Source organism: Chiloscyllium punctatum, chromosome 32, assembly GCF_047496795.1.
Source record: "Chiloscyllium punctatum isolate Juve2018m chromosome 32, sChiPun1.3, whole genome shotgun sequence".
NCBI classification, from domain to species: domain Eukaryota; kingdom Metazoa; phylum Chordata; class Chondrichthyes; order Orectolobiformes; family Hemiscylliidae; genus Chiloscyllium; species Chiloscyllium punctatum.
In genome coordinates this window covers 66264628-66289600 of record NC_092770.1, presented here as the reverse complement: position 1 = coordinate 66289600, position 24973 = coordinate 66264628, and the positions used below count along the sequence as shown (strand labels likewise).

Below are 24973 nucleotides of genomic sequence, written 5' to 3'. Positions count from 1 at the left end.
CGTCTGAAGACCATGTAGGAATGTGGTTCAAATATGGTAACAGCAGACACACTAACTGAAATGCAGGGATGAAGTACTGTCGTGTTTAAAGGAATTTTGGTTCTGGAGGCAAAATCAGGAGCCAAAATATGACAGGCATCGGCAAAGAGACAAGGATGAAGTGTTGACTATTTGCTTAAAGTCATGATAATGGTCATTTTGGAGTCCAGAAGTTCAGTAAGGAGAAAAATACTGTGGAAGATTTTTCACTTTAGCACATCAGGACAATTGGCAACAATACTAATGTCAAGAGAAAACACCATTAACACGTGTAAAGGTAATGTGCAGATTGCTAGAGAGGTTGTTATGGAGAATACACCAATTAGATGATAACTGATCCTTAACTTCAATCCTTTGTTCATTGTTTAGTCTGATTGATCAAGGCACTGCACTGAGAAATGAAACAGAGATTGGCTGTCACATATTTTGTTGGGTTGAACAGGGACAGTGTTTGTGAAATCAATTCTGGCTGCAAAGAATCATAGAGTTATAGAGATGTACAGCATGGAAACAGACTCTTCGGTCCAACCCGTCCATGCCGACCAGATATCCCAACCCAATCTAGTCCCACCTGCCAGCACCCGGCCCATATCCCTCCAAACCCTTCTTATTCATATACACATTCAAATGCCTCTTAAATGTTGCAATTGTACCAGCCTCCACCACTTCCTCTGGCAGCTCATTCCATACACCTATCACCCTCTGCATGAAAAAGTTGCCCCGTGGGGCTCTTTTATATCCTTCCCCTCTCACCCTAAACCTATGCCCTCTAATTCTGGACTCCCCGACCCCAGGGAAAAGACTTTGTCTATTTATCCTATCCATGACCCTCACAATTTTGTAAACCTCTATAAGGTCACTCCTAGGCCTCTGACGCTCCAGGGAAAACAGCCCCAGCCTGTTCAGCCTCTCCCTATAGCTCAAATCCTCCAACCCTGGCAGCATCCTTGTAAATCTTTTCTGAACCCTTTCAAGTTTCACAACATCTTTCTGATAGGAATGAGACCAGAATTGCATGCAATATTCCAACAGTGGCCTAACCAATGTCCTTTACAGTCTCAACATGACCTCCCAACTCCTGTACTCAATACTCTGACCAATAAGGAAAAGCATACCAAATGCCTTCTTCACTATCCTATCTACCTGCGACTCCACTTTCAAGGAGCTATGAACCTGCATTCCAAGGTCTCTTAGTTCAGCAACACACCCTAGGACGTTACCATTAAGTGCATAAGTCCTGCTAAGATTTGCTTTCCCAAAATACAGCACCTCGCATTTATCTGAATTAAACTCCATTTGACACTTCTCAGCCCATTGGCCCATCTGATCCAGATCCTGTTGTAATTTGAGGTAACCTTCTTTGCTGTCCACTACACCTCCAATTTTGGTGTCATCTCCAAACTTACTAACTGTACCTCTTATGCTCACATCCAAATCATTTATATAAATGACAAAAAGTAGTGGACCCAGCATCGATCCTTGTGGCATTCCACTGGTCAGAGGCCTCCAGTTTGAAAAACAATCCTCCACCACCACCCTCTGTCTTCAACCTTTAAGCTAGTTCTGTATCCAAAAGCTAGTTCTGCCTGTACTCTGAGAGATCTAACCTTGCTAATCAGTATCCCATGGGGAACCTTGTCGAATGCCTTACTGAAGTCCATATAGATCACATCTACCGCTCCGCCCTCATCAATCCTCTTTGTTACTTCCTCAAAAAACTCAATCAATCAAAGATTAAGACCCTGTATATTAAAATATTTAGGGATGCCAAACCATGAGCCTGGCATTTCCAGTGTACCACATTTGCACATTCTTATAGATACATCTATTAATAGATAGGGTCCTGTTCTTTGCAGACAGAAAGACCACGTGCAAGCAAGCCATCTGGTTCAGCTGAAGAAAACAGGTGACAGTCATCTCTGGTTCATCTCTCAGGTGAATTCCTTTACCAGGGTGAATCTTTCTTGTTTAAAATTTAAATGAAGATTGGCAATTGAGTGCCTGTTGCAACTGAACTGGAGCATTCTCTGTGGTGATGCCTCAAATGGAATCTACTTGCCAACCAATCAGCACTCTCCTCTTGGACAGTATTAACATTGTTTCCTCATTGGCATACTTGCAAATTGTCCTGTTCAGTGTGAGCTGAGAAGCTCCAATAAAAGTTTATTTCTGTGGAGAATATAACATCAAAAAGAAAAAAGTTGCTTTCTAAATGGTGGTAGTAAAATAGAATCTGTTGCCTATAATTCAGATGCAGTTACAAATTAATTATATTGGGAACAAATTATAAATATCTTTAATCAACTTGCTCAGATATGTTAGGGCACATCTGTGCAGCCTTGGGACTTGAACAGGAAACTCCTGGCTCAGATGGAGATACTTTACCATTGGGTTACAATAGCCCATGTGAAACCATGTTCACAAAGGTAAATACACAGAGTTACCCAAATTTCTTAAGACATTTGATAAGGTGCAACAAATAAGTAACGAAAATGAAGACACATATATTAATAGGATGCTCAGAGATGACCCGGGAATAGAAAGCAAACAGCAAGAGTAAACTGCTGCTTTTCACATCAGTACAAACTGAGTGGTGACACTGCCCACAGATCCATACTAGGGCATCCCTGGCTTCCTTTTTTCTTATAATAAAGGTTTTCGTAGAATCCCTACAGTGTGGAAAAAGGTCATTTGGCCCAACAAGTCCACACTGACCCTCCAAAGAGTAACCAACCCAGACCCATTCCCCTATCCTATCACTCTACATTTACCCCTGACTAATACACCTAACTCACTCTATGGGCAATTTAGCATGACCAATTCATCTAATCTGCACATATTTGGTTTGTGGGAGGAAACCTGGGGAGAATGTGCAAACTCCACACAGACAGTTGCTCGAGCTGGAATCGAACCCAAGTCCCTGACGCTGTGAGGCAGTTTTGTTAATCCTGAGCCACCGTGCTGCCCCGGAACAGACAGCTAGGTCCAAGATTGAAGTTTGCTAATGGCATTAAATTAGAGGGCATGACTGACTGAGAGGAAGAGTGGGGCAGGGATTGCAAGAAGAGGTGGACAAGTAAAAGGTGGACCGATCAGGTAACAGCAACAAATGGATGAGTGCTTGAAGAAAAAGAGAATTACATGGCAGAGTGAGGGGGGTGGTGGTGGAGACTGAGAAGTAAAACACTACAAATGGAATGAGTATTCCTTGAAATTCCAAGCGTTTAACTGATTGAAATTAGAAAGCTGAAATGCAGATAATATTTAAGACCATAAGACACAGGAGCAGAAATTAGGCCATTCAGCCCATACACTCTGCTCTGCCATTTAATCATGACTGATAAGTTTCTCAAAACCCAATTCTCCCACTTTCTCCCCATAATCCTTGATCCCCATCTATTTCCGTCTTAAATACACTCAATGACATGACCTCAACAATATCCTGTGGCAGTGAATTCCATAGATTCACCAGACTCTGGCTGAAGAAGTTTCTCCTCATCTCTATTCTTTACTACCTTTACTCTAAGGCTGTGACCTCCAGCCCTAGACTCTCTTTCCAATAGAAACATCTCCCAACATCCACTCTGCCAGGCCATTCAGTATTCTGTAAGCTTCAATTTGACACCCCCCAATCCTTCTAAACTCCATCGAATAGAGACCCAGAATCCTCAAACTTTCCTCATGTGTTAAGGAACCTACAAACAATACTGAAAATGTGGTCTGACTAGAGCCTTATAGAACCTCAGTAGTACATTCCTACATTTACATTCATGCTCTCTCAAAATAAACACCATCACTGCATTCGCCTTCCTAACTACTGACTCAGCCTACAAATTTACCTTGAGAGAATCCTGGATTAGAACTCCCAAGTCTCTTTACACTTCAGACTTCTGAATTTTCTCCCCTGTTAGAAAATAGTCCATGCTTCTATTCTTCCTATCAAAGTGCATGATCTCTCACATTCTCAAGTTGTATTGCAACTGCCACTTCTTTGGCCACTCTCCTAACTTGTCCAAATCCTTCTGCAGCCTCCCCACCTCTTCAATGCTACCTGTTCCCTTATGATCTTTGTATCATCTGCAAACTTAGCCAGAATGCCCTCAGTTCCTTCTCTGAGATTGTTAATGTACAAAGTGAAAAGCTGTGGTCCCAACACTGACCCTTGCGGAACACCACTTGTTTCCTGAGAAAAAGCCTTTTAACCCCACTGTCTGCTTTCTTTCGACAGCCAAGCTTCTATCCATGCTAGCACCTTGCCTCTAACACTAAGGGCCCTCATTTTACTCAGCAGCCTTCTGTGAGGCACCTTGTTAAAGGCCTTCTTGAAGTCCAGGTAGATTACATCCATTGTCTCTCCTTGGTCTAACCTACTTGTTACTATCTCCAAAAATTCCAGCAGATTTGTCAGGCATGACCTCCCCTTGATGAAACCATGTTGACTTTGCCCTATTTTATCATACACTTCCAAGTATTCAGAAATCTCATCCTTCACAATGGACTTCACCATAACCGAGGTTAGGCTAATTGGCCTGTAACTTTCCGTCTTTTGCCTTACTCCCTTTTTAAACAGGGGTATCACATTAATGACTGAAAGAAATAATAGGTCCAAGGAAGGGCAAATGGGACCATGTCTTCAGGGACAATGGGATTAAAAACAACTGAAATTATATTTGTATCTGAATTAGCTAGGTTCAATGTCAGATGTGTGTTTGGGTACTCTGTAAAAAGATGCCATTGAAAAGGTGATTTGGCAATGGCGACTAAGTATCAGAGATCATAGTTATGATGAAATGGGTGACAAGTCAAACCATGGCAAAAATCAAGTTTAAAGTTAATCCAATTGAGCTTTTGAAAGTCTGAAGGTTTGTGACGAGGGACATAGTGAAAGCCTCAGGACAGGTAGGTTAGGTGCTTCAGCCATGGAAAATGCAGGGTTACAAGAATAAGGTCAAGGGATGGGTCTGCATGGGATTTCTTCAGAGGGTTGGTGTGGACTTGTTGGACAAAATGGCTTGTTTCCACACTGTGAGGATTCTATATAAAAAAATTGATAATTGCTGATGAGTCAGTAATAGGAGAGACAGATTGAAAATTATCAGAGGACATAGGGGGTGTTGAAAGTAAAGGTTTTCACACAAATGGACATGGAACAGTTTACAACAAGGAACTATTGGAGCACAAACTAAGTTTAACAGAACTGACAGATGAACAGGTCTGGATAACTAAATGAAAAATACATCTGAACAGTGGGCAGGAAATGGAATTAGAGTGGGCAGCTCCAGTAGGGAGTCCAACATTGGCAATGGATGAATGGTTACCTTCAATGATGTAATTGTCAGACCACATAAGACCAAACAGAACTTTCATCCTTGAAACACTAGTTAAAGTAAACAAATATAATGATTGCAACAATCAAGAGAGTGAGAAAGGTTGTGTTCTACCTGTCTGATAACAGATACGGGCAGATGTCAGGTACTGGAGGTGAAGACGACCTCAACTTGGAGAGAGCCATGATGTGCTCAAAAGTAATTTCTGTCTGTGTGCCAGCATCCACAAGTGGAACTTCCTGGGAACTGCCATGATTCTTTGTGATGGGGGCCCGACGCAGAACCTGCACGACAATTGGGTCCTTGGCATTTCGGAAAGCTTCCACAGCCTCCTCGTGAGTGGCTTTTGAGAGATCCTTCCCATTGACCTGCAAAAGCAGAATGCACCGTGAGATCATCCTCTCCAGGAACATGCGAGGTGCTCACACACTGCGTAGACTATGACAAGTCCTTTCACTTTGTTTAGAACAGAACCAGTGCACAAAGTCTACAATATAAATGGGAAGTCTATTCAGAACTTCGGTACTGAGACAATGGGATGGGATGGGTGGGAAGGCAGAGAGAGGGGGGTGGGGGAGAGAGGGCAGAGAGAGAGAGACGGGGGGGTGGAGGGCAGAGAAAGAGAGAGAGAGAGAAAGAAGTGGGGGGGGGGGGGGGGTGGAGGTTAGAGAGTGTGACAGGGTGAGAGGGAAAGGGGACGGAGAAAATGTATTTTACCACCCAATGAGAGATAGGAAAGTGTGTTTAAAAAATCTCAGTTTATCACACCCATGATAGTCTCCTCCAACTATTTTTATGGCAGCAAGTTGCAGCGCTGACTACATTTAAGTTTTGAAATATACCACGCTCACTCCATAACGTCAGATTCTGATTTTGACAGGTGCCATCTGGGAGAAGAGTTTGGGCAATGTAGCAGCAAAAGGGAAGAGGGAGTTGGCAGCTCAACAAGTCTCTTTGACAACCTTTCTTGTGAGCTCAGAGAAGCAACTTTAAAAGGTTTTACATGTGGAAGAGAGAGACTAGCACTTTGAAAAGCTGGACTGAGTAACAGATTAGACAAACTCACTTAAGAAGTATGCAATATGGCTGAAGTACATTGCAAACATTGGGAATCTTGATCTTTAAATGGGTGAGCTAAAATGTATTGTTTGAATGTTAAGATCAAAGCAGCAGGATAATTATAGGATAGCAAGTAGGTGGCAGCAGGTTTGTTACACATGTTTAATCTCATTACATTTCTCTGCCACAGAATATGCTTACAGTTTTTTTCTCTCTTCTTTCAAACATGTTGAAATAGACTTCTACTTCTGTGCCCTCATTGACTGGCCACTCTCTGAGGTCAAATCTACAGCTAGTATTGATTAGCTATTTAAATCATAGTCCTCCACATTGTTACCCCTCCAAAACTTTCTTCAGCCCGACAATCCACAGAGAACTCTGCACTCTGTCAACTCTCATCTTCTGCGCATCCTCCCAAATCTTTCGGTATTAGCAGATGTGGCTAGCTACCTTGACCCAAAGTGACTCCACTGACCGTTTCACCGGTCTTTAAAGTTGAACATTCGTACTGTGCATTTATGTCAAATTTTATCTGATGATGCTCTGGTGAAATTACTTGGGATACTTCTCTACTTGAAAGGCACTATATAAATGCAAGTTGCTTTTGCTTTAGTAGAAAGCATCCTTGTCAGATCCAATCCTATCTTGATCCATCAGCCATGAGTCAGAAGGAAACAATGGATGACAAACAAACTGAGGATTGATGACAGGGTCCCACCTTTATTGGCCAGGCATCCCAATAATACCTTGGGTAAGATCAGCGAACTCAACAGAAAATGTGGATGCATCCTGGGGCTTTGCAGGTATTCATGGACTCAAGCCAGTCTCACCAGAGCACCTCACTACCAGCTCATTGCAGCATTTTGAAGTTGCGCCTTTAAACACAATTCCTGCCTAGATTCTGCTTATCTGAGCAGTGCTGTGGCTTGTATTCCAGGAACTAAATGACAGTGAATTACACTTCACTACAGCAATAAGAAAAAATACTGCTACACTTACGTTCTTATGTCAAGATATATCCCACTGCGATTTGCAGGTAATGAGGTGCTTTTTTGAAGTACTCATTATGGTAATAACATGCAGCAAGATCCTACAAACAGTACAGGGAGAATCACAATATTGTTTTTCAAGGTGTCATTTCAGGGATAAGGGTTGGTTAGGAAGAACTCTTCTGAATAGGACAGAGATTCTTTTATATCCATACGAGGAAGAAAAGGCCTCTTGGTTTAATGTCTCATCTGAAAATCAGCATTTTGTATTTCACGCATTCATTCATGGGATGAGGGCATCGTTGGCTAGGCCAGCATTTACTGCTCATCCCCAATTACCCAGATCGACTACTTTGCTGTGGGTCTGGAGTCACATGTAGTCAAGACCAGGTAAGGATGGTAGATTTGTTCCCTCAAGGACATCAGAGTAATGCGGGGGTTTCTCTGACAATGGATTCGAGGTCATCATTACACTCTTAATGTCAGATATTTTATTCATTTCAAATTCCATCATCTGCTGTTGTCCGGGTTCCGAGAACATCACCTCGGTCTTTGGATTAACAGTCCAGTGATAACACCTGCAACAGTGCTAGACTCCCTCAGTCCTAGTAAACTGAAGTACCATCTTGGATTGTGTAGTCATTTTATGGAGGGGGGAATGGAAACATAAACAACTTCTGACTGTGGTCAGAGCTCCTGACGAACCTCTGAACATGGCTCCTGCAAACTCTGCCGTTCTTCCAATCGTATCAAACGGTCAAGCGGCTGACAAGAAAACTCCCACAAGAAACAGGAACCACACTCTATTAGACTGATAACAGGATGTTAGGATAATTGTAGTGTGCCAGATGGGTTGATGAATCTACACACATGCCATGAATAATAAAACCTATAGGTTTACAGATGTACACCGTATTACTTCCATCCTTGATGTATCTTCTATGTAATGGCTCTTTCTCCTTTTTTGATTTCCTGGTAAATATGTGCCAGATGTTGGGAACTGAGCTCCCATCTGAAGTGTAACTAGCTGAAACGTATTTTTTGGAATTGAGCCACATCAGTATTAAATACAAATGAGGAAGATATTGCCATTCCCCATTCACCGGGTGATTTGCGCAGAGAAATTGTAGTTGGGAAAATAGACCATCTGAGGGAGGACATTAACCGTTTGGAAGCTGCGTGGGCAAATTGCAATTTGGAAATAATAGACTGCAAACTGGCTGCTTTCCACCACAATCAGCATTATAGGCTCAGTCTTGTGTCTTGTCAAAATAATTTTATTATGCATGCCAAGATACAAAGCAGACAACTATTATATAGAAGAAGCACAAAAGCACATTGTATCAAGCACAGAGTGAATAACACAAAGTGCTGATTATGTGATTGTAAAATAGGTTATTTTCCCTTGGGCTTTACTTTTCCTGACTATCAGAAACAGACTCACCAATGGGTCTGCATGAGGCACTGAACATATCCCAGACTTTCCTCTACGACAGTTATGCATGGCATAGATTTCACAAATTAGAGTCATACAGCACTGAAACAAACCCTTTGGTCCAACTTGTCAGCACCAACCACACATCACAATCTGACCTAACCCATGTGCCAGCATTTGGCCCATATCTCTCTAAACCCTTTCCTGTCTTGCAACCACCTTTTAAGTGCTGTAATTGTACCCAACTCCACCACTTCCCCGAGCAACTCAACATACACACCAGCCTCTGTGTGAAAAAGTTACCCCCTCAGGCCCTTTTTAAGTCTTCCTGTCCCAACTTAAACGCTCTCCAGTTTTGGACTTCCCCACCCTAGGAAAAAGATATTGGCTATTAACCCTATCTATGCTCCTCATGATTTTATACATCTCTGTAAGATCACTCCTCTGCCTCCGGTGCTCCAGGGAAAATACTCCCAGCATATTCAGCCTCTCCCTATAGCTCAAACCCTCCAATCCCAGCAACATTCTTGTAAATCTTTATTGCATCCTCTCAAGTTTAACAATATCCTTTCTATAGACGGGTGCCAAGAATTGTATGCAGTTTTCTAAATGTGACCTCATCAATATCCACTACATCGGCAACAACGTCCAAACTCAATGTTCTGACTAATGAACACAAGCACGCCAAACGCCTTCTTCACCACCCTGTCTACCAGCGAGTCCACTTTTTCGGAACTAGGCTACTGCACCCCGAGGTCTCTATATTTGGCAACACTCCACAGGGCTGTACCATTTACTGTATAAGTCCTGGCTTGGTTAGATTCAGCAAAATGTAACACCTCACATTTTACTAAATTAAACTCCATCTGCCATTTCTCGGCCCATTGGCCCATTTGATTAAGGCCCAGTTGTATTCTGAGGTGAACTTCTTCACTGTCCACAACATCACCTATTTTGGTGCTACCTGCAAGCTTACTAACCATGCCTCCTATATTCATATCCAAATAATTTATATTTATGGCAAAGACAGTGGATCCAGCACTGATCCTTGAGGCATACCACTGATCGTAGGCCGTCAGTCTGAAAAGGAACCCTCTGCCACCAGGCTCTATCTTCTGCCTCTTCCAAGTCAATTTTGCATTTGATTGGCAAGCCCTTCCACAATCGCATGTAATCTAACCTTAAGAACCAGTCCACTGAGCAGAACCTTGTTGAACACTTTGCTGAAGTCCATATAGATAACATCTACCACGCTTGCCTTCATCAATCTTTTTTGTGACCTCTTCAAAAAAATGCAGGCATGTTACTGAGACATAATTTCCCACGCACAAAGTCATGTTGACTATCTCTAATCAGATGGTGTCTTTCCAAATACATGTAAGTTCTGCACCTCAGAATCCCTTCCAACTACTTACCCATTGCTGACGCAAGGCTCATTCATTATAGTTTCCTGGCTTTTCCTTCCAGCCTTTTTAAAATAATGGCACAGAATTAGCCATCCTCCATTGTTCCAGTATCTCACCCATGGCTGTTGATGATGTAAGTATCTCAGCAAGGGGCCCAGCGATTGTTTCCCTAGCTTCCCCCAAAGTTCTGGGAAAACACCTGATCAGCCACCACCTCCTCTTTAGTAATATGACCTCCTTTCATGACATCTCTATTTATTTCCCCAAGTTCCCTAGCCTCTATGTCCTTCTCCACAGTAAATACAGATGCAAAATTTTCATTCATATCTCACCCATCTCCTGTGTTTCTACATACTGGCCACCACTTGATCTTTAAGAAGCCTTATTTTCTCCCTAGTTATTCTTTTGCCCTTAATGTACTTATAAAATCTAATTGGAATTCACCCATGTCCCCTTTTTGCCCACCTGATTTCCCTCCTACTCCCTTTATACTATTCTGGGGATTCACTCAATCCCAGCTGACATATGCCTTATTTTTCTTGACCAGAGCCTCAATTCCTCTGGTGATCCAGCATTCCCGACCTCTGCCAGGCTTGGCCTTTGCATTTACAGGAATATATTGTCTCTGAACTTTCGTTATCCCAACTGTCCCTTGACCTACAAATAACCTCCCCCAATCAACATGGGAAAGTTTCCTGTCTGACATTGTCAAATTGGCCTGACTCCAATTTAGAATTTTAACTTTTTTGATCAATTCTATCCTTTTCATAACTGTCTTATGATTTATGATCACTTGCCCCAAAGTGCTCCCCCTACTGACACCTGTCATTTGCCTTGCTTTATTTCCCAACAGAAGATTAAGTATTGCTCAATCTCTTGTAGATACATCTTGAATAAGAAAGTTTTCTTGTACAGACTTAGCAATGTACAATACAATGCTTTTGATTCAGTTCCTTCAAATAGCATGTTCTGCAGCTGGCCTGAAATCAGATTACATTGGACCTGGTATTGAGCTTGATAGCGTCATTTAAGATGTACCTATGCAGATACACGAATGGCAGGGTGCAGAGGGATGCAGACCCTTAGAAAATAAGCAGCAGGTTTAGATAGAGGATCTGGAGGGCTGAAGAACCTGTTCCTGTTCTGTAATTTTCTTTGTTCTTTGACCAACAAGACACAATTAATTGATAATCTGTTAGTGAAGGGACGTGTAAATATCAGCAGTCATAACATAATTGAATTTTATATTAAGTTTAAGAGAGAGGACTGTGGTTCTATGGCTCTTCTTTCAAGTTGAAATAAGGGGAAACAACAGGAATGAAGAGAGCCTAAAAGCAGAGCTGGCTGAAGTGAACATGCAAATTACGTTAAAGGAGTGGTTAATAGAGAAAGAATGGCAGACAGTTAAGGGGATATTTCAGAATTTACAGAATAGGCTTCCCAATGATTAAGAAAAATGTCAAAGGATGGACCCAGATGCAGGTACAGGAAAGAATTAGGAAGGACCACATGGAGTACGTTGCACAATAAATACACTGGACGTTTTTCAGAGAAGGTTTAATAGTCTAATACGTGGAATGGGGAAATTATAAGGACAGGTGACACTTTCAACTGGTGGAATTTGTAAGATTAAGAGGTAGATCTCTTGTGGAGCATTGACAGTCTCCCTACCTCTGAGCCAGGAGACCGGAATTCAAGTCCACCTGCTTCAGATGTGTGTAATAACATCTTTAAACAGGTTGATTAGAAAATATGAGGAGAGCAAGAGGTGACTTGATTATAACATAAGATCTTAAGGGGTCTTCTCTTGGTAGATGTGAAGAGGATATTTCCTCTTATAGGAGAATCTTGGACTAGGGGTTACTTTTTTGAGATTGGGGGTGCCTAACGAAAGTAGATGAGGTGATTTTTTTTTATGAGCATCATGAGTCTTGGCAAACTTCTTCCTCAAAAGATTGTGGAAGCAGAGACCTTGAATAATTTAAAGCAAGTGATAGAAAATAAGAGGACAGGCAGGCATGAGGATTTGGGTCCCAATCAGATCAACCAGAAATCTTGTGAAATGATGGAGTAGGCTAAATGGGTTGAATGAACTACTCCTACTCCTAATTCATATAGAGTCTTGAGAAGATTTGTAGCTCAAGTTGAGGTTCTGGATGTAGGTTTGCCCACTGAGCTGGAAGGTACATTTTCAGATGTTTTGTCACCATACAAGGTAACCTCTTCAGTGAGCCTCCAGATGAAGCACTGCTGAGATTCCTGCTTTCTATTTATATGTCTGAATATTTATTTGACTCAAAGAAACCCAAACGTATAAATAGAAAGCAGGAATCAGCAGCAGTGTTTCGTTCGGATGGTCACTGAAGATGTTACCTAGTATGGTGACGAAATGTCTGAAAATGAACTTTCCAGCTCCGCGAGCAAACTTACATCCAGATCCTAATTCATATGTTTGTACACCTCACCATCAATGAAGAACCTTTAAAAAGACAAAAATCAGCAAAGTTTAGCAGAATAAAGTAAACACTAACTTGAAGAATAGTCGTACAATCTACTTGAGCTCATTGTAGATCACAGCTGAACACGTTAAAACAGCCAGATTGATCCAGGTGACTGGATTGATACAGCAGATATGTTGCCAGATGCCAGAAGTTAACATAATCAAGAGCCCAATTTCAATGTCAGATCCTTTTGTCCTTCATAGGAGAATTATTAGTTCACGTGACAAAGATAATGTTAAGAAAGATGGAAACTTCCAATACAATGAGGATTTGAACACATCTAGTTCACTAGGATGACATTATCTTCCCCCCCTCCCCCACAAGTAAGATGAAGTTAAAACTTGACATACTTCAATACAGGTGTACCAGCAGGTCGAGAGTAAAGATTTGCTTAAAAAAAAAGAGATGAGCCAAATGTCGTTCCATGGGAGAGAGACTAACACCCACAGATCGCAGACAGGGCCAAATAAAAGAATTTACCTGGCCTGAGAAGTCAAGATACTGCCAAGAAGAAAACATCAAGGTACCAGAGCAGCCAGCTTCCACAATGGACATTCAGGAGATTAGAATTTCCACCCCCAACACTGTGGGGTAACTATACAATTAGGAGGAAAGAGTTCCACTGCAGAGGAGATGTTGGAGATTTAAGGATAATATAATGAACAAACTAGTGAGCTTAGCAGGAATGAAAATGAAAGTTCCTCCTCTGATTTACAGACAACTGAATCAAAAGCAATAATCCTTAAGCAAAAGACCAATCTTCCAAATCTGAAGAAAATTAGTCCTGGAAGAACCTGAATTTGTGAAGCCTGAGACTTCTGGAGTAGTGATCAATGTAGAAGTTGCTATGTAGTCTAATATATAAATGTTGACAATGCTGGAAAATAAAAATTGGTGGGAAATGTCATACAAATTAATCGACATGAAAGGATTAATATTGGAGCCTACATTCAACTCCATCCATCATAGAGTCTTGGATAGGGAAAAGAGCCGTCTAGCTTGAGACCCCAATGAGGTTCACAGATGACAGCCCTGGTGCCTGATAGCATTAGTGATTATGCCTAACTAGCCAACGTAAAGAGTACTGCATGCTCTTGTCCAACAAATTGCATCTTCTCATTTAGACAAGTGCATCTTCTCATTTAGACAAGTGCATCTTCTTACTAAGACTCGCCAATGCCTCAACACCTACCTCTCCACACCAGCTCTTAAAGGGAGTAGAGTTAGTGGTTAGTGCACTACTTTAACTATCTCTTGATAAACAGTTGGTTCTGCAGCACGAATGATATGGTCTTTTTTAAAATTGACACTCCACTACTTTATGGTCACTTTTAGAAAAAGATTTCTGGAATGGGAAAACAAAGGGGTCAGTGTCTCCAATAAATTTCACAGCAGAATATCTTGTAGAAAGTAGCAAATCATGTTCTAGTGGAGAATAAAAGCATGATGTAAAATAATCTAAATATTCAAGATACATCCATGTTGGTATTATAGTGGGCATGAATTACCATACATTGGACAAAAACATGTCCAGGAAAGAACTACAACACTTTTCTTTGTAAGCCTTTTGATTGGCGTTTTGTATTTTCCTTCAAAGTGTGATATTTTAAAATATTTCACCTGCCACTGGCCCAGATTCTAATTGATTCTATTCTGCTCTTCATATTTGTTTGACTCACTTGGTTACGCTCTTGCTTTGGATTTGGAGAGTTTGAGGTTGAAATCTCTCCGAAACATGAACATGTAATTGATGTTGACAGGTTTGCGCAATATTGAGGTGGTGTCGTATTTGACATGTTCTGGATGAGGTTTTAAAGTACCTGCTCAGATACTTTAAGATCCCAATGCAATATTGAAGTGAGGAGAGGGGGTTCACCCAGGTCTTGGTCAAAATGTAATCTTTTAACTGATGCCAGGAAATGAGTTCTTCATCTTACTTACACAATTGTTGCATTTTGTGTTGAAAAGGCTATAGCTGTAAATTTCAGAATTTGAACTGTGACAGGCACAGTATAAATCCAAATGACATATTGTTAATCTTTGATGAGATTTTACACCTTAGGGAATCACACTGTATTTTTCACGAAATTATTCCTGAACTTTGCTATGAAACAATAGATTCTGATCATTTGTTTTCAAAACTGTTTGATGAAACCAGTTTGTCTTTCTCTATTCTCTCAGGATATGGACATTTCTGGCAAGGTTGCTGTCACTGCCATTATTACCTGACCCATATGCCTGAAGTAGATGATAATGGGCCATTTCTTTGAACCATATCACCTTCTGGAATGATGGTTCTCCCATTATAATAGTAGGTAGGGAATATGACAATAAAAGGGGGGTTCGAGCTACACCGCACAAAACGATTCGCGCAAGTTTGTATCATTGGAAAAAACGCCAGGAAATTATTGACACAACTGACTGCCAAGTGAGCCATATAAATATTACAGATTATCTAGCGTCAAAGGCCCAGGAACGACAAGCCTACAATTGGATTTCCTCATTTTGTCCTGACCTGTTAGACCAACAGTGGCATGATGGAAAGGTGTTACACTGAGCCACACAGAACAGAAAGACCCTTCGCTACTCAGCATGCATTGATTTAAGTTTGGTTTACTACCCCTTGGATGAAGAAACAAAAATCAACCAACGGTCCAAGTTTTATTCCTGCTTGGTCACTTGCACGGTATTACATCAGATTACTGCAGCACAGAAACTGACCTCAGGCCTGCTGATCTACATCAATGGTTATGGTCCACATTCCTAGGTTAATTAGATTACTTAGTGTGGAAACAGGCCCTAGAGCCCAACAAGTCCACACCGACCCTCCGAAGAGCAACCCACACAGACCCATTCCCCTACATTTACCACTTCACCTAATACTACGAGCAATTTAGCATGGCCAGTTCACCTAACCTGCACATTTTTGGACTGTGGGAGGAAACCGGGGCACCCGGAGAAAACCCATGCAGACACGGGCCGTGAGACTGAGAGTATTCTCTGAGTTAAGACATCATAGGGACTTTTCCAAGTTAGAACTTGGTAAAATGGCAGGGCTTGTGACAGATTGGGAATCCAATTGTTACTGGCTTTTTAACAGAGCCACTGTTATCAACGTCTCACTTTTCGGTTTCCTGACCAATCAGAAAGGGAGGGGACATTGCACAACACACTGACTCATTCAAAACAAAAGATTTCTAACAACAGGGATTCATTGTTATCAAAACTTCTCAGACCTGAGGGTGCAGACATTTCAGGAACTCAGGTGGAAGGCTAAGGGATTGCAGTGAGCTGATCTTGTCCAAGGTAAGGAAGAACATGATGAGCAGAGCTGGATGAGAAAGGTCAAAGAATACAGGAGGAGTATCGCTTCTCCTAACAGCACAGAGAGTGCATGAGGAGAATGCAGGACCTCAGGAGTTTAAGAATGGGAAGTGATATCAGGTGCTGATACACAGAACTCCTCGGAGCAGCAGTAATCAGCCATCTTTCCAGACAGCTCCTCACATCCTCTTCTGAACAACTAACATTGACACTCATCCTGTCCCCACTAAAGACACATCCCAAAAAACCTTCCATAAATGATGTACTTCCCACCTTTCCTCATGAGTCACTTTTGTAGCTCATAAGTCTCCACATCAAGATGCTTCAAATACAACATATCACTTGGAAGAGTAACAAATGCAAAAGATAATTTGCACACAGCAAGATCCCACAATCAGCAAGGCAGCCAACCAGATTTTTGGATCAATGCTGGCAAGGAGGAGTAGAAGGATCCTTTTTCAAATTAGAATGTGGGATCTCCACCGTCCACTTTAAAATTTCTGTAATCAGAATTTGTGACTGACTTAGTGACCTGGCCAAAGGCTGCCGCTTGCTACAAGTGCTGCATTCCCTCATTTGTCACCCCTTAGTCCAGTACCAAAATGCTTCCTGAGATTAGGCACACAAGTCCCAATCTTCTTACTCAAAAGTCAAATTCACCACCGATGGTGAAAAGTCAGATCCTCTCATTTCCTGGGCTTGATTCCGCACTGAGCAGTTCCTGCACTAATGGATACACTGCACAAATTTGTAAAAGCTCAATTTAATTCTTCCTCTGTGTCTCATGTTCTAGCAGTTTTATCACTGATACTCCCTCACTCATTCGCATTTTCAGGTTTACCACATCTTGGTTAATAATCTTTGTAATTTGCTGCATTCATTTCTCCCACAGTAAATTACCTGGCAATAAGGAATAGAACAAGTAGGCCCCCAAGGCAGCAATCAACAGAATGGCAATAGCTGTTGCAATTCTTATGCGTTCAAAGTCTACAGTGATTTCAAAAAGCACTGCCCTACCAAATTTGTGTGCTAATGTTGATATTGTTCATCTCCTTCAAAAACACACATTAAATAAAAAGCAAAATATAACTGGTGCTCAATTTCACTTCCTCACGGCTTCCTCTTGTGAAATGTTATGAACCTTCATCCATCACTCCATACATCCTTGAAATCTCTTCCTTGACTCATGGTCCTTGTTGCAGCTTTCACACCTTTGAAAGTTCTCAAACCCACCTCGATCTCCTATTGACCTCCCCTTCAATACTCACTCTCATTATGTCTGATCCTTAAATACCTCAGCATGCTGCACTGCACCAAACCCACAACAAGACAAGCCATATTGAAAGTTAGGTCATGCTCTCCTTCTCACTGGTTCCCCACATGCTTTAACTTATTTGCACTCTCAAATCCATGGTACTCGTCCTTAACATAACGTTCAGTTTTAATGGTGGAGGTGTGGACATGATGGATAAGACAAACCCTTCTGCCAGCGACAAGACCATCTCTTTCTTCCATAAATATTACACATCAGCATACTTGAAGTTGGATACCCACACCTTTTTTTTGCCCTCCTTCTAATGTTTCTATGCCCTTCTTATAATGTGGAGACCGAAACTCCTCAATTATCCAAGTATTGTCTGCTCATGATACTAAACAAGTTCAGCCAGACCCTTTTGGATTCCAATTACATAATTCTGGACACTATGTTCTTGTCAACCTGCGTTGTTATTTGAAATGATTTGTGAATCTGTACACTACACCACTTTACAGTTCTGCAAAAGATCTCTGAGTGGAGATGAAGCAAACGATTGGGAAGCACTTTCTGAATGGGTGGGAGAATCAGATTCAACACTGGCTTTCAGAAGGAATTGTATAAATACGGTTTTAAAAAAAGCAGGGCTGAGAGGATACTATTCACAGTTGCCCAGCAGTGTTTCTCAAGGTTGGGGAAACTTTGCAACTTCAGGGATGCAACTTCTTGTGGGCCATGCAGAACACAAGTGCTCTACCTAGCCATTGGCCCTCATCCCTTGGGCCATCTATTCATGGTCTTTCACTCAATCCTGCTGGGCTCAATGACTTTCAAAATCTAGCCCTAACTCTAGTTCCTTCTCTTACTGTCATGTTTCTCTTTCCCATCTCAGCACACAACTGCAACCTGCAACAAGCACCAATTTCAGACTCTATACCATTAACTGGCTGCTGCTCCTGTAGATCGAAAAGTGGAAGAGCACAATTATGACACCCTACCATTAAAACTGGCAGGATGCCTGTGCTGCCAGCCTTCCCTCCTTGGGAGGTAAGTGTGTGAGCTAAGTAGCAGCAGACCACAGGTACATTTCATGCAAGGAGGATGAAAAATTCTCTGATTCAGCTCAACTTGCCGATTTAAGCCCAAACTCGTTCTAACCTTTTTCTGATGATGAATAGGTCTTTGTCTTTTACAGATGCAATTGAAGACAATAAAAATTAATTTTATTGCACTACTGATAAAGACAGTTCAACACTTGTTGAAACAATACACTAAAAGGATATTAAGAAGCAGCATTTCTTTTAATTTCTCAACCAAATTTTGTCAAATGGTACAAGGGTTTCCATTACAGCTAACAAGGCTGTTCAATATATATTAATCTGTCCCTGCGTAGTGCTTGGAGCACCAGTGTTGAAACTGAATTGCTTAGCTTATTTGCTCTGCACACAGAAACAGATATAAAATTGGTTAGTATTACACTCTTCGAAGAGATTCCACAGCACATCAAGATTCTGCTTTTCACATTAGGCTTGTCTGATCTCTTTCTTTTTACTAATAAAATGTTAAAATGACCGACATTGCATGGATAGAAGGATGGTTTTAAAATACCTGGCGTGAGAAACTATCAGAACAGAATCTGTGGAACGAGGATTACAGCAACATGTGCATCATGGGGTGCATGCACTACAAACGTCAACCCAGAAAATTGCAATTGCTTCAAACAAAGTGATGGTGACTGCTCAAAACAGCCCTGTATCGAGTCAATGATCAGAATCACAGATTTTGGGTTTTATAACAGGGCTGTTTCACGATTTCTAACCTGTGATTCAGCTTCTGAGATACAGCCCTGCTTTTTGTTAAACAAACTAAATACCATGGCTTCAACTATCACATTTGGCAGCAAACAAAACAGAGTGCAAAGGGACATCCAAATATAGCACGGTCATTTTGAAACGTCTTTCTGACTTTGGCCACATTTTGAAGCTTGTCATGATCCCCTGGTGTGTAGGGAGGGGAGGAGAAGTTCTCCTATGAGAGCAATAGAGGTGGGGGATGAGCCATGGCTGTTGCAGAATCGTGACTTTTCACTTGGGGTTCTCAGTTCTCATCTGCTAGACAGGGGTGAAACAAAAGTAGCACAAGTTTGACAAAGTTAGATTCTAAGAAGGGAGGTGAACACTTAAGAGACACAACAAAAAGACACACAACCCCAGCAAATTACAACGGATGTACTCAGTGCTAATCAACGGCATTTCTGAATTTACCTAGTAACAAAGAGGAGGAGGTCTACTGTTTAAAGAATGATTACCAGAGTGCACAAGGTCACAACTTTTGACAATGCTAACAGCAAGCAATTAACTTAGCAGAAGCTTTTACACTGCATTTATCATATCTCAGTGAAGCATCGTGCTGTAAATCAGGCTGCTCTATTCCTGGAGTAGTCACAAATATTATAGCTTTTATAAAACTACACAAAATTCCACAACTTACCTTTTAGATCCACACTGACAGAAAGCATGGACCAGGTTTCTGTCTTGAACAGGAATTACTATTTATTTGTAATAAATGGATTCTAGCTGCAGGTAGACAATTATGTACTGTTGACATATAACCCTACAAGTTAAAGCTCTAACCTCCTTCTAAATCTCCACCTATACACACATACAGACATAAAAACAAAACATGGATGCTATGGATGGAGAGAAAGACTGATAAGGCAGTTCAATTGTCCTTGTTCATTGACATGATTCTTTTGGCTTGTCAGGTACTCAATTTTCCTTCTCCAATTACTTTCACTTGCTTGCAGGAGTAACTGGTTCATTCTTCTAAAGTCTCTGATTGGCTAAAGGTCACAGCTTACAACTATGGATCAGGGAAAATACAATGGCGTGCTTCAGGTTTGAGGGTTTTGAAATAAACTTTACAGGAAAGGACAGCTCCCTCCCTTTTGAATGTCTGATTGCTTCTGATCCAAATATTACACCACCAACCTGTTCAGCTAGATGGGAACCAATCACATTGTTGTTGACAGGTAGAAGCACTTGCCATTGACAAGTGGTCACCATTCACCAGACCAATCAGCTACTTGTCACTAGCTGAATCTCTCTCTCTCTCTCGCACACACACACACACCCCTTAACTCATCTGTTCCCCCCCCCCCCGTTTGAACAGTTGTATAAACATTTATAATGAGCCAGTCTTTTAAACAGTGCATTAATCTTTTTCACAATTCTTGATTTTTAAAAACAATCTTTCTACCCATTTCAAATCACAAGCAAAATACAGAAAAATCAAAAATATCTTTACATGTTAAACTTTGACTGGACTGATTCCTTTAGTTACATTTAATCATTTTATTGTCAGTCGACAACCAGACACAAACACAAGCCAAGGTGCAGAGCTTCTATCTTTGATCAGAAACTCTGTGCAACCAACCATGTGGGGTATTCCAGGGTGATTGATAGTGGGGCCAGAAGCAGTAGTTCGTATTTTGACGAAGTGCAGAGAGAACTCAGTCAATGTGAAAAGCTGGTTGGCTAATGCACCATTTTCACAATTCCCAACTGATCTTTATTGCTCCTTTCAACCTTCTGATAGCTTACAATCTTCTTGCCACTGAAATCTGAATTACTTTGGAGAGTAAGTATTTGTTTCCATTCTCAATGAAGTCATGACATTTTTGAATAATTAACTGTCCAGGTGTTTGATTTCAACACATTTCTGAAATGCCTTGACACAAGCTGGATTTCTCATAACAAAGTTAAAAAAAACTCTATTTTCTCTTCATCACTATTCCAGTTTTTCAGAGAACACTTTTTTTTGGTTATCTTCTGGTGTGGAATTTCTTAGCTTTTCATGTACTCTCTGTCTCAGCCTCTGTATGGACTTGCTGACTATTTAACATCAGAGGAGAAAGTGAGGACTGCAGATACTGCAGTATTTAACATCAGATCCCACTAATTATTAGGTTGATTCTAAAAGTATTGCACTGGATGAAAAAGAAAAAGTTGAATGAGCAGTATCTTTCATCCATTCATATCCATTCATGGCACTTGACAGCAAACAGACAAAATGTGACACTCAAGGAGATATTAAGAGATGGAGCCAACTGCTTGGTTAAAGAATGATATTTTAAGCAGAGACTTACAAGAGAGCGTGGAAAGGTAGTGGGTTTTAGGAAGGACTCAGACAACTGAAGGCATGGCCAACAACAGAGGGACAAAAGACAACAGGGATCCACAAGTATGGGGAGAAAGCAGTGTTTTCAAATGATTTCATCTGGAGATGTTTACAAGGGAAATGCAAGGCCATGAACACATTTTAAATTGGAGTTTCTTTTTGGACCAGGAGCCCAGTTTGATACGTGAACATAGTGTCACAGTGAGTGGGACTTAAAACATATGGTAGGTGGATGATGGAAATTTGGCTCACAGAGTTGGAGATAACAATAATAGGAAGAAGAGCAAAAGCACAATTTCTGGGTGCACTTTTATTTTAATAGCGTGACCTTTTTCTTAAAAAAAAATCCAAACTTTAAATTGCTTGGTGATTGAACATTTAGAGGCACAATTTCAAAATCCTTTTCATGCAGCACCGCAAACAATATCAGACTGCTCAAAATCAACCTGAGCACCCAGTTAACTTCAGGCAATATCAGGTAGGGCTGTTCAATTGGGAAAGAAGGGGAAGGTGCAATATTCATAAAAGATGCAAATGCAACATCAGAAAAGGTGGTTTTCAGTGACAATGAAGGAGAACAGAATGAGTACGAACTGCAGAGGTCATAAAGATCTAATAAGAACTGCTACTGTGTTCATTTTAATAATGTTTGGATAGGCACAACAATTGATTACACGAAAGCACAAAATGAAAATGAAATGGTTATAATGGGGGATTTTATCTGATTCTTTCATAGGGTGTGGGAGTCACTGGTTAGGGCATCATTTATTGCCCATCTCTCATTACCTTGAAAAAGGTGCTGATGAGCTGCCTTCTTGAACTATTGCAATCCTTGGAGTTCAGAGACACTCACAGTGCGGTTTGAAAGGATTTTGAATGGGACATTGAAGGAACAGTAATATAGTTCAGAGTTGGGATGGCATGTGATTTGAAGGGAAACTGGTAGGTGATGGTACTCCCACGCAGATACTGGCCTTGGTGGTAATGGTCATGTGTTTGGAAAGTGCTTCCTAAGGAGCCTTAGTGAATTGTTGCAGTGCATCTTGTAGATGGTACACGCTACCACTCTGTATTGTGTGGAGCTTCTAGAGTGTAGTTGAAGCTGTATTTATTCAGGCGTGTAAAGTGTTCCATCACACTTCTGATATGTGCCTTGTAGATGGTGCTCTAACATGCGATCTTTACACAGGCACAAGCAGATCATCTCAACTGGTAAAGGCAATGATTTTTGACAGCAGGTTCATAAAAGTTTGCAAAAGGAACAAAGGTACAATCCTAAACTCAGGGTTGTAGAATGATTTAAGAATCTTATAAAGGAGCAAATTATGATCATAATACAACTGAGGTAGATATTGAGGACGAGAAAGGACATCACAACATGAGGATCTGAATTTGAAATTCTAAACAAGTTGGCTAGAGACAACTGGACTGCCCAATAAGCTTTGTGAGAAATATTTAGAAAAAATAACATCTCTACTTGTGCAGTTAAAACAGCAATGGCCAACAAATGAGATCAGATAAAGTAACAGTCTTGTTGCTATCATTTTGGTGGTTATGGCTGATAGCTGGGATCGAGTTTCTCCCATTGCGCCAGCGGTATCATTAATTAAATTTTCAAGGGCAGCCGCCAGTTTCTGTATTTCCACCCCTGCCCTTGTAGTGCTGTAGTTTGGGAATAGTGTCCACAGCAGATGGTCTTCTTCGGGGACTTCTCAGGTCTTACATCTTATTCCCCCATTTCCCCCCCCCCCCCCCATGCTGCCCCCTCCTTTCTTAGGTTGGGTTCACGTTTTTCTATTCGGAGGTGAGGGACTATATAAGTAAGGTAACAGCAACCACTCTTGCCTTTCTTGTTTTTAAGGCAATGCTTCATCAATTTCAAGCAGAAATTCAGTGACAGTGGAAGTTATAAAAATCAGCAAGCAGATACAAAGTAGTGTGATGTAAGAAGTTAGAAATAATTTGTGTGGGATGTTAAATTAACAAAAGTGTATGTAAATGTATTAAAAGTAAAACAATCCAGGACAATACTGCCCATTAAAGAGAGTTCCAGGATGATAATAATGGGAGGAAATAACCTGAAGTTGTTTAAATTGATTACTTCATATCTGTTTTCACAGTGAGACAAGAGAACAAAGTTCAGATCGTCCTTTGGTGTCCGATTCAGCCTGATCCAACTCCCTGATGCCTCAGCCCAATACCAGTATTGGGCAATTCCAGTTCCCCAAATTAATATCAGTGCCCAATACAACATCAACATTTTCTCAACATTGTTAAAAAGCAGATACAAAATTAAGAGCTTTTTTTGTCTTATGCACATCGCAATTCATGCAGAATGAAAGCTTCACTTTCATTTCTCCCATTACCAATGCTGAAGTGCTGTACTACCAAGCAAATGTGGACTGCAATCCCGTTCACAGCAGAACCATACCAAGGGTACAGCCAAAAATGACACCAAGTGGCCTATCAAGTACTCAATGGCTCTTCTGAAGAGCAATCCAACTAGTCCAACCTCCTGTCCTTCACAACAATATTCTTCCTTCAAGAATTTAATCGAATTACCTTCTGAAGTCTGCAACTGAATCTCTTTCCCCACTCTGCCAGGCAGTACAATCTAAATCCCAGCCACTCAATATGTAAAATAAAATTTCCTGAAGTGACTCTGGATCTTGGCCAATCATCCTTATTTTGCATTCTCCAGTTATCCCGTTTAGCTGTTAGAAACCATCTCTTTTCACTATTACTGCTCTATCCGAATTCTTCCCGATTTTACATGGCAAGTTGCTAAACCTTCCCTGCTCTCAGCAGAACAACCCCAAATTCTCCCATTAATGCAAAGGACAGTCATCACTCAGACCAGGAAACATGCTGGCAACATCTCCTGCACACCCAGTGGAATCTTGATATCCTCCCTGAAGTTCTCTGCACTGAGTCACCCATAATGATCACTAGTGATTTTTCACATTGGTTCAACATAACTTCATGACTTTTGTGCTCTGTTCCTCAATTTGCACAATTTCAGGATTCAGCATGCCTAATTAATTGCATGATTAATTTATTCTGTCAACTTCAAAAGGTTTGTACACAAATTCCAGAGCTTGTGCTGCACCTCATTTAGAATTATCCTCTTTATCCTCATTCTTCTTGGTAACATATCACCTCATTTCCTTACATGGAATGTCAACTGTGACATTACTGCCCAATGCCCGGTCATCCCTTATTCTCTTGAAGCCTCTTATTGCCTTTCCTACAATTTACCACAAATCCAAAGTTTGTATCCTCTCCAAGTTTCAAAACTTGTGCCCTGTGAAACCAAACAAGGGAAGTATGTCAAAAATAGCAGCATACTGGATACCGAGCCCAGGGGGAAATGCACTGTATACTTCCCTCCAGTCAGAAAAGCTGACATTTTCCTCAACCAGGCTAACCTTTTTCAAAACCCCCAAGCCAATTCTTTGTCCA

General features: G+C 41.1%; 1 protein-coding gene across 3 annotated transcripts in view; it reads right to left on the bottom strand.

Annotated features, from left to right (window-relative positions):
- pdzrn4 (PDZ domain containing ring finger 4) overlaps positions 1-24973 on the bottom strand; it is a 477824-nt gene that overhangs the window by 39671 nt on the left and 413180 nt on the right. For all 3 annotated transcript variants that reach the window (XM_072552568.1, XM_072552569.1, XM_072552570.1), the window contains one exon: positions 5481-5734. In XM_072552568.1, the coding sequence (XP_072408669.1) occupies positions 5481-5734 (254 nt within the window). The remainder of the gene's footprint in view (positions 1-5480; positions 5735-24973) is intronic.